This window comes from Pseudophryne corroboree, chromosome 4 (genome assembly GCF_028390025.1).
Source record: "Pseudophryne corroboree isolate aPseCor3 chromosome 4, aPseCor3.hap2, whole genome shotgun sequence".
Lineage (NCBI taxonomy): Eukaryota > Metazoa > Chordata > Amphibia > Anura > Myobatrachidae > Pseudophryne > Pseudophryne corroboree.
This window is the reverse complement of record NC_086447.1, coordinates 701,340,357-701,352,872: the sequence shown is the minus strand read 5'-3', so window position 1 is coordinate 701,352,872 and position 12,516 is coordinate 701,340,357. Positions and strand designations below refer to the sequence as shown.

Below are 12,516 nucleotides of genomic sequence, written 5' to 3'. Positions count from 1 at the left end.
TGGCTTGATCATCAATGGGGCCGGAAAGGGGATTGCAGAATATATGTAAGTTTGGTCAAAATGGTAGCCCACCACCAGACAGACATACATCTGCCTGTATGGAAGCGAATCACTTGCAGGTGCTCGTTTCCTCTTGCAAAATACGAACAGAGGATAATTCACGCTGCTTCTCATTGGCTGAAAGCATCCTATTTATGCTAATAAATACGTAATGTTTTTGTCTGAATCTAATCACATTATTAAAGTGGTATTAGCAATCACTCCACAAAAATAACGTATATTTTCAGGTAATATTTTAATGTGTGTATTGATGTGACCTTAATAAATACCGTATATACTCGAGTATAAGCCGAGTTTTTCAGCACATTTTTTGTGCTGAAAAAGTTCCCCCTCGGCTTATACTCGAGTGATGCTCCGGAGCAGAGCGTAGAGAGCTCTGGGAAGGAGGGAAGGAGGGGGACACGGGAGCCGCAGCAGCGCACTGTAATTGGTGCATCAATCAGTGACGCTGCTGCAGCCGTCCGTCTCCCTCTCCCTGCTCGCTGAAGCACCGCCGCGCCGCCCGCCTCCTCAGCCGCTGCAGACTTTCCTGTATGACCTAAGGCCGGCCACCGATGCCCGCACCGCCTGCTGCTGCCCGCATTCCGCTGCCCCTTCATTCGTTTACACATAGCCCGTCAATGGTGAGTAGAGACAGGCGGCGGCAGTGGGGGGGTGGGGGGGGGGTTGGGGGCTGTGCATATCTGGCACCATGAGGGTATATCTGGCACTGTGAGGGCATATCTGGCACTGTGGGGGAATGTGTAGCACTGTGGGGGCATATCTGGCACCGTGGGGAAAATCTGGCAGTATGAGGGCATATCTGGCACTGTGGGGGCACATGTAGCACTGTGGGGGTATATCTGACACCGTGGGGGAATATCTGGCAGTATGGCACTGTGGGGGCATATCTGGCACTGTGGGGGCATATCCGGCACTGTGGGGGCATATCCGGCACTGTGGGGGCATATCTGGCACTATGAGGGCATATCTGGCACTGTGGGGGCATATCTGGCAATGTGGGGGCATATCTGGCAATGTGGGGGCATATCTGGCACTGAGGGCTGTGTACGGCTAGACTTGCATTTCCCACCCTAGGCTTATACTCGAGTCAATAAGTTTTCCCAGTTTTTTGGGGTGAAATTAGGTGCCTCGGCTTATATTCGGGTCGACTTATACTCGAGTATATACGGTAATTGTATTTGCTCTTTGCATCTTGTTCTAATTTAGATTTACATGGTGAATACATTTCGTTTGTAAAACAGTCTAGTCATATTCCATAGTGTATTATACAGTATATGTATGTACTGTATTTTTAGCATATACAATCACTGCAAAGCCACACTAGTCGTATATACTACTGTTGACTACAGCTCAGCAAGCCTAGTAAAATGTAATAATTTTTTTCCCCCCAAGCCACATAGTGCACTTCGAATCAAATTTGCATCCAACTGTACATGAGACTCCAAGTGTTCCGCAACAGAAAATGTATTCTTTATTTTGTGTGTGTATGTTGGGGCTAAGCCGGCTATCAGTGTCTTCCTAAGAGCTACAGTTTTACCTCTACTATACATACATGTAGGAGATGAATTGGTCAGTGCTTGCAAGATGGAATCAGCCTCAAGGGTGGACATCATCTTTAACATCAATTCTGCTTGCTGCTCAAGACCAACTTCTAAACGAGCATCTAGAGCTGGGTATCAAATCAAGGAATAGAGTTTAAAGTGTAATAAATAACAAACTATCAGCAATAGAAACACAAGCTACTCTACCTGTATACTAAGCAAGGCAAAACACCAAATACATTTCTCTTATCTTAAACGTTAAAACAAAAAAGATTAAACTGAATTTATTTTTGTGCTTGCTTTGCTCTTCGAGAAAATAGCATTTTGTCTGACATTTATAATGTCTAAGCGAATCTAGATCTAATACACTCATTTCTTCTCACTCAATAATGCAACTACTAGATGTGTGTGGTGAGGTTCACCAAAAATCAAAATCCACCCGAATATTGTGGCTCTAAACCAAACCAAAACCTAGGGGTTTATTTACTAAAGTCCCAATTTTTTATTTTTTTTTCTAAGTGTCAACACGGGAATTTACTAAGCACAAATCTTGGCAGCGTTTGGGCTATTTGTAATGGTTTTCACGGTAAAGATCAGAAATACGAATGAAAAGACCATTGATCAAACGCGCCAGTTTGTTCATACAACACGGGAATTTACTATTCATTCGTATTTGGGTGTGTCTCTGAATAGTCAATTGAAGTTGCATTTTTTTGCGATTCGTTAAAAAAAAAAAGCAGCAAAAAAATAGACCTGCTTTTTCCTGGCGTGTTTGGATAGTCATGTACGGATCAGCGAGATCTGTGCATGCTTATCTGTGGGAATGGGTCTGTTTAGGTTAAAAAAGTGAAGAAAAAAAATGCGTAGGGTCCCCCCTCCTATGCATAACCAGCCTCGGGCTCTTTGAGCGGGTCCTGGTTGTAAAAATACAGGGAAAAAATTGTGTAGGGTTCCCCCATATTTAAACAACCAGCACTGGGCTCTGCGTCCGGTCCTGGTTCAAAAAATCCGGGTGACAAAACACGTAGGGGTCCCCCGTACTTTTTAAACCAGCACCGGGCTCCATTAGCCAGAGAGATAATGCCACAGCCGAGGGGACACTTATATTGGTCCCTGCGGCCGTGGCATTACCCCCCCAAACTAGTCATTCCTGGGCGGGGTACCCTGGAGGAGTGGGGACCCCTTAAATCAAGGGGTCCCCCCCCTCCAGCCACCCAAGGGCCAGGAGTGAAGCCTGAGGCTGCGCCCCCCCCATATCCATGGGCGGTGGATGGCCATAGTGTAAAAATAAAGAATATTGGTTTTTGTAGAAGAACTACAAGTCCCAGCAAGCCTCCCCCGCAAGCTGATACTTGGAGAACCACAAGTACCAGCATGCTGGATAATGACGGGCCCGCTGGTACCTGTAGTTTTACTACAAAAAAAATACCCCCCAAAAAACACTACGTGCAGGGCTTCATAGAATAATAGGATTTTGGTACTTACCAGGTAAATCCTTTTCTTTGAATCCATAGGGGGCACTGGAGTACTCTTGGGGATATGGACGGCTTTAGCAGAACAAGGCACTGAATATTTAAATTTAGTAACTCTCCTCCTCTCCATATTCCCAGAGTACCTCAGTGTTTTTCACTGAGCCGAACAGGAGCGATAGAGAGGATGACAATGGAGAATTACATATAACATTATAACATAACGGACAACAATAAAGTTGACACATAACGTAACTGACAACTAAACAGTTGACACTATTACCGATAGAACTTGAAAATTTGAACAAATCGGTAAAAATGTGTAACCATAAGATCCACTGAACTTACCACAAACCAGGTAAAAATGCTCTGGGTGGGAGTCCAGTGCCCTCTATGGATTCAAAGAAAAGGATTTACCCGGTAAGTACCAAAATCCTATTTTCTTTTTCATCCACTAGGGGTCACTGGAGTACTCTTGGGACGTACCAAAGTTTCCCCGTAGCCGGGAGAGCTGTTTGGCACCTGTAACACTAGGCGGCCAAAGCTAGATGCTGATGCCGCAAACGTATCAAACTTGTAAAAGGGCACAAACGTGTGCACTGATGACCATGTAGCCGCACGGCAAAGCTGCGTCGTAGAAGCCCCACGACCAGCTGCCCATGAAGTTCCCACAGAACATGTGGAATGAGCTGTTACTGATGTAGGCGGCTGTAACCTTGCATGAAGGTAAGCCTGACGTATGGTCAGTTTAATCCATCTGGACAAGGTCTACTTAGAAGCTGGCCAACCCATCTTGGCAGCATCATGGAGAACAAACAACGTATCCATCTTACGAACTGTAGACGTTCGGGATACATAAACGCGTAGTGCGCGTACCACATCCAAAGTTCCAGAATCTCCTGTTAACACAGGAACTACTATTGGTTGATTGATGTGAAAAGATGACACTACCTTTGGTAAGAAAGCGGGATTCGTCCGAAGTTCCGCTCTGTCATCATGAAACACCAAATACGGTGGCTTGCATGACAAGGCACCCAAATCTGAAACACGCCTTGCCGAAGCTAAGGCTAGGAGAAAAATTGTTTTCCAAGTGAGAAACTTAACATACACTTGTTGTAAGGGTTCAAAATTTGAAGACTGTAAGAAATCCAAAACCAGATTCAAGTCCCATGGCGCTGTAGGTGGAATGAATGGAGGTTGTACTCTGAGGACACCTTGCAGAAAGGTGTGTACAGACGGCAATAGAGCCAACCGTCTTTGAAAGTAAATTGACAAAGCAGAGACCTGCACCTTTAGTGTAGATAAACGCAGTCCTCCATCTAACCCAGTCTGTAGAAATAAAAGAAGACGGGATAATTTGAAAGATGATGTCGGAAACATCCGAGCTTCACACCAACCTATATAGGCTCGCCAAATTCTGTAATAATGAGCTGCCGTAACTGGCTTCCTAGCACGTAACATGGTTGGTATAACAAATTCTGGAATGCCCTCTCTTCTTAAGAGGGCGGTCTCAACAGCCACCCCGTCAAACGCAGCCGCGCTAAATCGGGGTAAAGGAACGGACCCTGTTGTAACAGGTCCGGACGTGGCGGGAGCGGCCAAGGATCGTCTGCGAGTAGTCCGCGGAGATCTGAGAACCAAGCTCTTCGAGGCCAATGAGGCGCCACTAGTATGACTGTGGCGGACTCTGGTTTGATCCGTTTTAGCAACAGAGGGAGCAGCGGAAACGGTGGAAACAGATACACAAGGCTGTACGGCCACGCGATTGTGAGAGCATCCACTGCTACTGCCTTTGGATCTCTCGTTCTGGACACATACTGGGGCGTTTGGTGATTGTGGCGCGATGCCATCAGAAAAAAGAGGAAAAGTGACTGATTGCGCTATTTCTCCAGGTGCGTATATGAATAAAAACACGTGTTTTTCACTTCTCTGGTGTTTATTTTAGTACAAACGTTATATCTCATACAACAATATAATAAAAAATTAAGTATGCATACTCATTAGGGGCACATTCTAAAAAATTATTTTATAATAATAAAAATAATGATATTTCTCTGTTTTAGACATCCAGTGCTCAAATCTATCAGAGACAATTAATAGTTACACTCCTGGATTAAAATGCAACATAATTTATGTATCCACAACGTTTAAACGGTGATTTTCCAAGGTGAAAACTCAGTTCTCTGTTTAAAGACACAGTTTCCACAACATTGAATATTGCTTATCTTCGTTGTATTATAACTCAGTCTTTAGCATAGGACCACAGTTCTCATTCATATAATTGCAAAGTCCATGGACTGACAGTTTCTGAATTGAGCCGCTTACCACCGTGTCCGTGGATGCAGACGTGATGGGGAGATCCTCGCCGTGCACAGCGATGCTGGTTTGCTTTCCTTCTCCCCGTCCGTCCTCCGTGGTGGTAGCGGTGCTGGATGGTTTCTAACCCTCAACGTGAGTGGGGCCGCTTGTATGTGGACAATTTTCAGAATAGACTCTCCACCTTGCTAGCCGCGTCTCCTTTGATTGCAGTTCAGCTGGAGCGGCAGGTGTGTAGGAGGTCTCGTTGGTTGTCCTTAGCTCCCAATCCGGCAGGGTTGATCCCAAACAATATCGCTGATCACTTGGCAGGGTGAAAGGCAATTCTCTAACGCGTTTCGCACACAGGTGCTTCCTCAAAGAGTAATGTACTTTCAAATTCCAAGGCTTTATATACCTGACCACCCTGATTGATGTTCCTCCCATTGGTCCAGATTGAATCACAGGTGCATTCTATTTCTAATTTTCTGCTATGTGCACTTTGCTCTAATTGCTACAACTGGAGCACTGATCGTTATTATCAATTCTATTAAAAAATGCATACGTTTGATATAGAGAATATATATATGTGTCCATCAAAAAGAGATATTCTTAATTACTCATATACCACATTCCGAATTGACAGATAAATTAAACAAATGGATAAATAAATAAATAAAACAAAATTATAATTAAACATCCACCACTTCTTATCTCATATTTCTAACCCACCCCAGTATCGAACTCATAACCTCACTAATGGTAAACCAACACCTTACTCATTGAGCTATTAGGTGTTCACAATATCCCTCTGGGTTATTTCTTATATGATGTATCTTAACTCCATTATTCAACAATCTCTATATAACGGAGTATCCTTACGTTTGATAAACAGACATTTCTCATTAGTAGAGTAAACATTCTGTAATCAGCATCCCGTATGGCATACAGACCAACCCCACATTTAATCATATGTTTAACTTTGTTCTATAATCATTTTTAGCCCGCTTAGCTATCGGACTTTTTTGTCTTAGTGCAGCTTTTAATCTATTCTCATCGAGCTCATCATCCATAAAGACTATGATTTATTAATTTTATATATCATAATAAACATAATAAACACAAAAAAAAAAAATGTTCAGCTAAAGGATTTTAATTACAAATAGCAAACCCGTTTATATATTTTGATAGGTAGGTATATCTGACATACTCTGGATTCGAACTCCACATATAATTATATAAGGATTTCGACCTTACCCACTCGGCTACAGCGTCCCCTATATTTAATGTAGATTTTTCTTTATTCTATATTTTGTATGATGTTATTTTATATAATGTATAAAACAACTCTTACCAAAAGATTGATCCTTTCTTTTTAAACTACTTTTTTTATACATATATATGTATAAAAAAAGTAGTTTAAAAAGAAAGGATCAATCTTTTGGTAAGAGTTGTTTTATACATTATATAAAATAACATCATACAAAATATAGAATAAAGAAAAATCTACATTAAATATAGGGGACGCTGTAGCCGAGTGGGTAAGGTCGAAATCCTTATATAATTATATGTGGAGTTCGAATCCAGAGTATGTCAGATATACCTACCTATCAAAATATATAAACGGGTTTGCTATTTGTAATTAAAATCCTTTAGCTGAACATTTTTTTTTTGTGTTTATTATGTTTATTATGATATATAAAATTAATAAATCATAGTCTTTATGGATGATGAGCTCGATGAGAATAGATTAAAAGCTGCACTTAGACAAAAAAGTCCGATAGCTAAGCGGGCTAAAAATGATTATAGAACAAAGTTAAACATATGATTAAATGTGGGGTTGGTCTGTATGCCATACGGGATGCTGATTACAGAATGTTTACTCTACTAATGAGAAATGTCTGTTTATCAAACGTAAGGATACTCCGCTATATAGAGATTGTTGAATAATGGAGTTAAGATACATCATATAAGAAATAACCCAGAGGGATATTGTGAACACCTAATAGCTCAATGAGTAAGGTGTTGGTTTACCATTAGTGAGGTTATGAGTTCGATACTGGGGTGGGTTAGAAATATGAGATAAGAAGTGGTGGATGTTTAATTATAATTTTGTTTTATTTATTTATTTATCCATTTGTTTAATTTATCTGTCAATTCGGAATGTGGTATATGAGTAATTAAGAATATCTCTTTTTGATGGACACATATATATTCTCTATATCAAACGTATGCATTTTTTAATAGAATTGATAATAACGATCAGTGCTCCAGTTGTAGCAATTAGAGCAAAGTGCACATAGCAGAAAATTAGAAATAGAATGCACCTGTGATTCAATCTGGACCAATGGGAGGAACATCAATCAGGGTGGTCAGGTATATAAAGCCTTGGAATTTGAAAGTACATTACTCTTTGAGGAAGCACCTGTGTGCGAAACGCGTTAGAGAATTGCCTTTCACCCTGCCAAGTGATCAGCGATATTGTTTGGGATCAACCCTGCCGGATTGGGAGCTAAGGACAACCAACGAGACCTCCTACACACCTGCCGCTCCAGCTGAACTGCAATCAAAGGAGACGCGGCTAGCAAGGTGGAGAGTCTATTCTGAAAATTGTCCACATACAAGCGGCCCCACTCACGTTGAGGGTTAGAAACCATCCAGCACCGCTACCACCACGGAGGACGGACGGGGAGAAGGAAAGCAAACCAGCATCGCTGTGCACGGCGAGGATCTCCCCATCACGTCTGCATCCACGGACACGGTGGTAAGCGGCTCAATTCAGAAACTGTCAGTCCATGGACTTTGCAATTATATGAATGAGAACTGTGGTCCTATGCTAAAGACTGAGTTATAATACAACGAAGATAAGCAATATTCAATGTTGTGGAAACTGTGTCTTTAAACAGAGAACTGAGTTTTCACCTTGGAAAATCACCGTTTAAACGTTGTGGATACATAAATTATGTTGCATTTTAATCCAGGAGTGTAACTATTAATTGTCTCTGATAGATTTGAGCACTGGATGTCTAAAACAGAGAAATATCATTATTTTTATTATTATAAAATAATTTTTTAGAATGTGCCCCTAATGAGTATGCATACTTAATTTTTTATTATATTGTTGTATGAGATATAACGTTTGTACTAAAATAAACACCAGAGAAGTGAAAAACACGTGTTTTTATTCATATACGCACCTGGAGAAATAGCGCAATCAGTCACTTTTCCTCTTTTTTCTTGTGTAGCTTCTTGATCAGTGTTTTGATCAAGTTTTAGCTGTACGTACACAGGTACAGCTGGACAAAGATTGCAGCTCTAAATTTATAAATCTCAAATTAAGAGTAAATAATACAATTAACAAATTAGCGCCTGGATCAGGGTTGTTTTTTCTGGCGATGCCATCAGATCCACCTGTGGGTGACCCCTCCTCAGGACTAACATGTGAAACACTTCTGGATTTAATGCCCATTCTCCAGGATGAAAATCCCGGCGGCTGAGATAATCTGCCTCCCAGTTGTCCACTCCCAGAATGAACACTGCCGACAATATCACTTGGTGATGCTCTGCCCAATTGAGGATTCAAGCTACTTCCCGCATGGCCATGCGTCTTCTCGTTCCTCGTTTGTTGATGTACGCGACCGCCGTCGCGTTGTCTGACTGCACCTGGACAGTCTGGGACCGGAGCTTGTGCACTGCTTGTCGAAGCGCATTGTAAATTGCCCGGAGTTCCAGGACATTTATAGACAGCAATCTTTCGTGATCCGCCCAGAGACCCTGGAGCTGACAATTTTGGACAACAGCTCCCCAACCTCTGAGACTCGCGTCCGTCGTTACAATTATTCAATTCCAGGCGCCGAACCATTTCCCTGCGGTTAGATTGTGTACTTTGAGGCACCAGAGGAGAGATACTCTGGCCCGAGTAGACAACCTCACCCTCTGGTGAATCTGCAGATGCGAGCCCGACCACTGTGCGAGCACATCCAGTTGAAAAGGACGTGAGTGAAATCTACCGAACTGAAGCGCTTCGAAAGCCACCACCATTGTGCCTAACAGGCGAATGCACAAACATACCGAGACTGTGCGAGGCTTGAGCATTAATTGTACTAGATGACGAATACTCCGTACTGTCTGTTCTGCTAGGTAAATTCTTTGATCTACCGTATCGAGAATCATTCCTAGGAGTTGAAATCGTTGAGACTGAATCAGATGTGATTTCTTGAAGTTGACAATCCAACCGTGCTGAACTAGTACATTGTACGTCAGCAACGCATGTTGGAGGAGCATCTGTTGAGACGGAGCTTTGATGAGCAGATCGTCCAAGTACGGAACTATTATCACTCCCAGGGATCTGAGATGAGCTATCATCACAGACATCACTTTGGTGAATACCCGAGGCGCTGACGAGAGGCCAAATGGTAGAGCCTGAAACTGTTAATGGTCCTGCCGTATCGCAAAACGCAAGAACCTCTGATGAGGTGGCCAAATCGGAATGTGTAAGTACGCATCCTTGAGATCCAGCGCAATCATGAATTCCTGTGGCTCTAAACCTGCAATTACTGACCGCAGAGATTCCATCTTGAATCTGTAGTAAGTGACGTACTGATTGAGGCCCTTCAAGTTCAATATTGGCCTGACCGAGCCATCCGGCTTTGGTACCACAAACAGACTGGAATAATAACCCTGACCTTGTTGGTGTACAGGGACCGGAATCAAAACTGCAGAATCCAGAAGAGACTGAATGGCAATTTACAGAACCGCCCTCTTGTTGTCCGACACAGGCAGTCCTGTCTTGAAAAACCGCAGTGGCGGGAGACAGTCGAACTCTATCTTGTAACCTTTTAACACTAAATTGCGGATCCACCCTTCCGCCTCAGACATGTCGACACACACGTACCGACAACCCACACACACAGGGATTAACCTATAAGGGGACAAAACCCCAACCAGGCCCTTAGGAGAGACAGAGAGAGAGTATGCCAGCACACACCCAGCACTTAAAAACTCTGGAATATATATGACCAGATAGCGCTTTTTATATATATAACCTTAATTCCCACTCACTGCGTCGCCAAAGTGCCCCCCTCCTTTTTTATCCAGCCTGTGAAGTTCAGCAGGGGAGAGACCAGGGAGCCAGCGTATCCTCATGCAGTTTCTGTGGAGAAAATGGCGCTGGTTAGTGCTGAGGATCAAGCCCCGCCCACCCGACGGCGGGCTTCGGTCCCAGTAATTCTATATAAAAAATGGCGGGGGATTTTAGGATTTACTGTCCCACAGCCTAATCCTGCTTTATATTGCCAAAAAATGAGGAAACTTGCTGCCCAGGGCGCCCCCCCCCCCCCCCTGCGCCCTGCACCCTTCAGTGCCTGCTTGTGTGTGTGTACTGGGAGCAATGGCGCGCAGCGTACCGCTGCGCGCTTACCTCATGAAGATCTGATGTCTTCTGCCGCCTGATGTCTTCTTTGCCTTCTCATACTCACCTGGCTTCTATCTTCGGCATCTGTGAGGAGGACAGCGGCACGGCTCCGGGACGAACCCCAGGTGAGACTTGTGTTCAGACTCCCTCTGGAGCTAATGGTGTCTAGTAGCCTTAGAAACAGTGCCCAACTTGACAAGCCAGCTCTGCTTCTCTCTCCTCAGTCCCACCATGCAGGGAGCCTGTTGCCAACAGGACTCCCTGAAAATAAAAAACCTAACAAATTCTTCAAAACAGAAAACTCTGGAGAGCTCTCTGCATTGTACCCTTTCTCCTCTGGGCACAGAATCTAACTGAGGTCTGGAGGAGGGGCATAGAGGGAGGAGCCAGTGCACACCCATAGTCAAAGTTCTTTTTAGGTGCCCTATCTCCTGCGGAGCCCGTCTATACCCCATGGTCCTTACGGAGTCCCCAGCATCCTCTAGGACGTAAGAGAAAAAATAAAAAATAAATTAAGTATATATGCTGCAGAGCTAGCACTCGTGCTTGTCACTGCTGTGAGCACAGAAAAAACACTGAGGTACTCTGGGAATATGGAGGGGAGGAGAGTTACTAAATTTAAATATTCAGTGCCTTGTTCTGCTAAAGCCGTCCATATCCCCAAGAGTACTCCAGTGACCCCTAGTGGATGAAAAAAATACACAATGAAGCCGTGCACGGATCTCACTGATCCGGCCGGGATTCATTGTGTTATGTCAGGCAGTGTTTTACTAATCACTCCCGTAAAATATACAGAAAAAAGATAAACATCTGAAAATATACCTGCTATCCACCAGGCAGTGGACTCCGGACAAGGCTGTTTTTGGAAGCGACAGCCGGGAGAGGTATCTATGTGATATGTGCAAAATTATACATCTGTGCACAGCTCCACTAGAAACTCTAACCGCAAAACATAATAATTATAACTCACACTTGTTGAAAATTAATAGTGTGATGAAACTTACCTGGAAGGTATAATCTACTAGCTGCATGCATTTGTGAAAAGAACTGCAACTTGCATAATTAACTGACCGGATAATTGATTATTATAATAGCTGAGGAAAAATATCCATCAGCTGGACATTTCTATTGATTGACAACATCTATGCGGCTATGATTTATTGTCAAAAGCATATAAAGCAATAATATCTAGCTTTAAATTCAGCTGTATATAATTATACAAAATCAGTAAGGAACAGTTTTCTCTGGTTTGGTGTATAAAGCAGAATTATCCGGTGGGATATATAGCTTAATTAATATACAATATAATTGTTTTTATATGTTATGGATATGAAGGATGCATTTTAATATGTTATATGAAATTAATTAAAACACCTTTTGTGTAAAAGTGCCAGCGCTGTTCTTTTTTCTGTATATTTTCCATTTTTAGGTTATGAACCAAACCTTGAACATAGCTGCAGGCACTTTTTCACAGTAACCATAGCGCCAGACTATCTCTATTCACTCCCGTAAAACACTGTCCGACAATACGAATCACATAGACATCGGAAAATACGAAACAAGAAAATTCGGCAGCTTAGTAAATCACCGTACATGGATTCAAAAAGTTGCAGTAAATTACGTCCGATAAAATTCGAGATCAAACTCCCTTAAAAACGGCAAAAACATGAATATTAGTAAATAAACCCCCTAGTCTGGATCAACCAAGGAGATCCCATCAGAACCAAATCACATC

General features: G+C 42.8%; 1 protein-coding gene across 9 annotated transcripts in view; it reads right to left on the bottom strand.

Annotated features, from left to right (window-relative positions):
• The window catches only part of BIRC6 (baculoviral IAP repeat containing 6), a 771,630-nt gene that overhangs the window by 401,456 nt on the left and 357,658 nt on the right, over positions 1 to 12,516 (bottom strand). For all 9 annotated transcript variants that reach the window (XM_063917949.1, XM_063917953.1, XM_063917952.1 and 6 more), the window contains one exon: positions 1,616 to 1,732. In XM_063917949.1, coding sequence (XP_063774019.1) covers positions 1,616 to 1,732 — 117 coding nt within the window. The remainder of the gene's footprint in view (positions 1 to 1,615; positions 1,733 to 12,516) is intronic.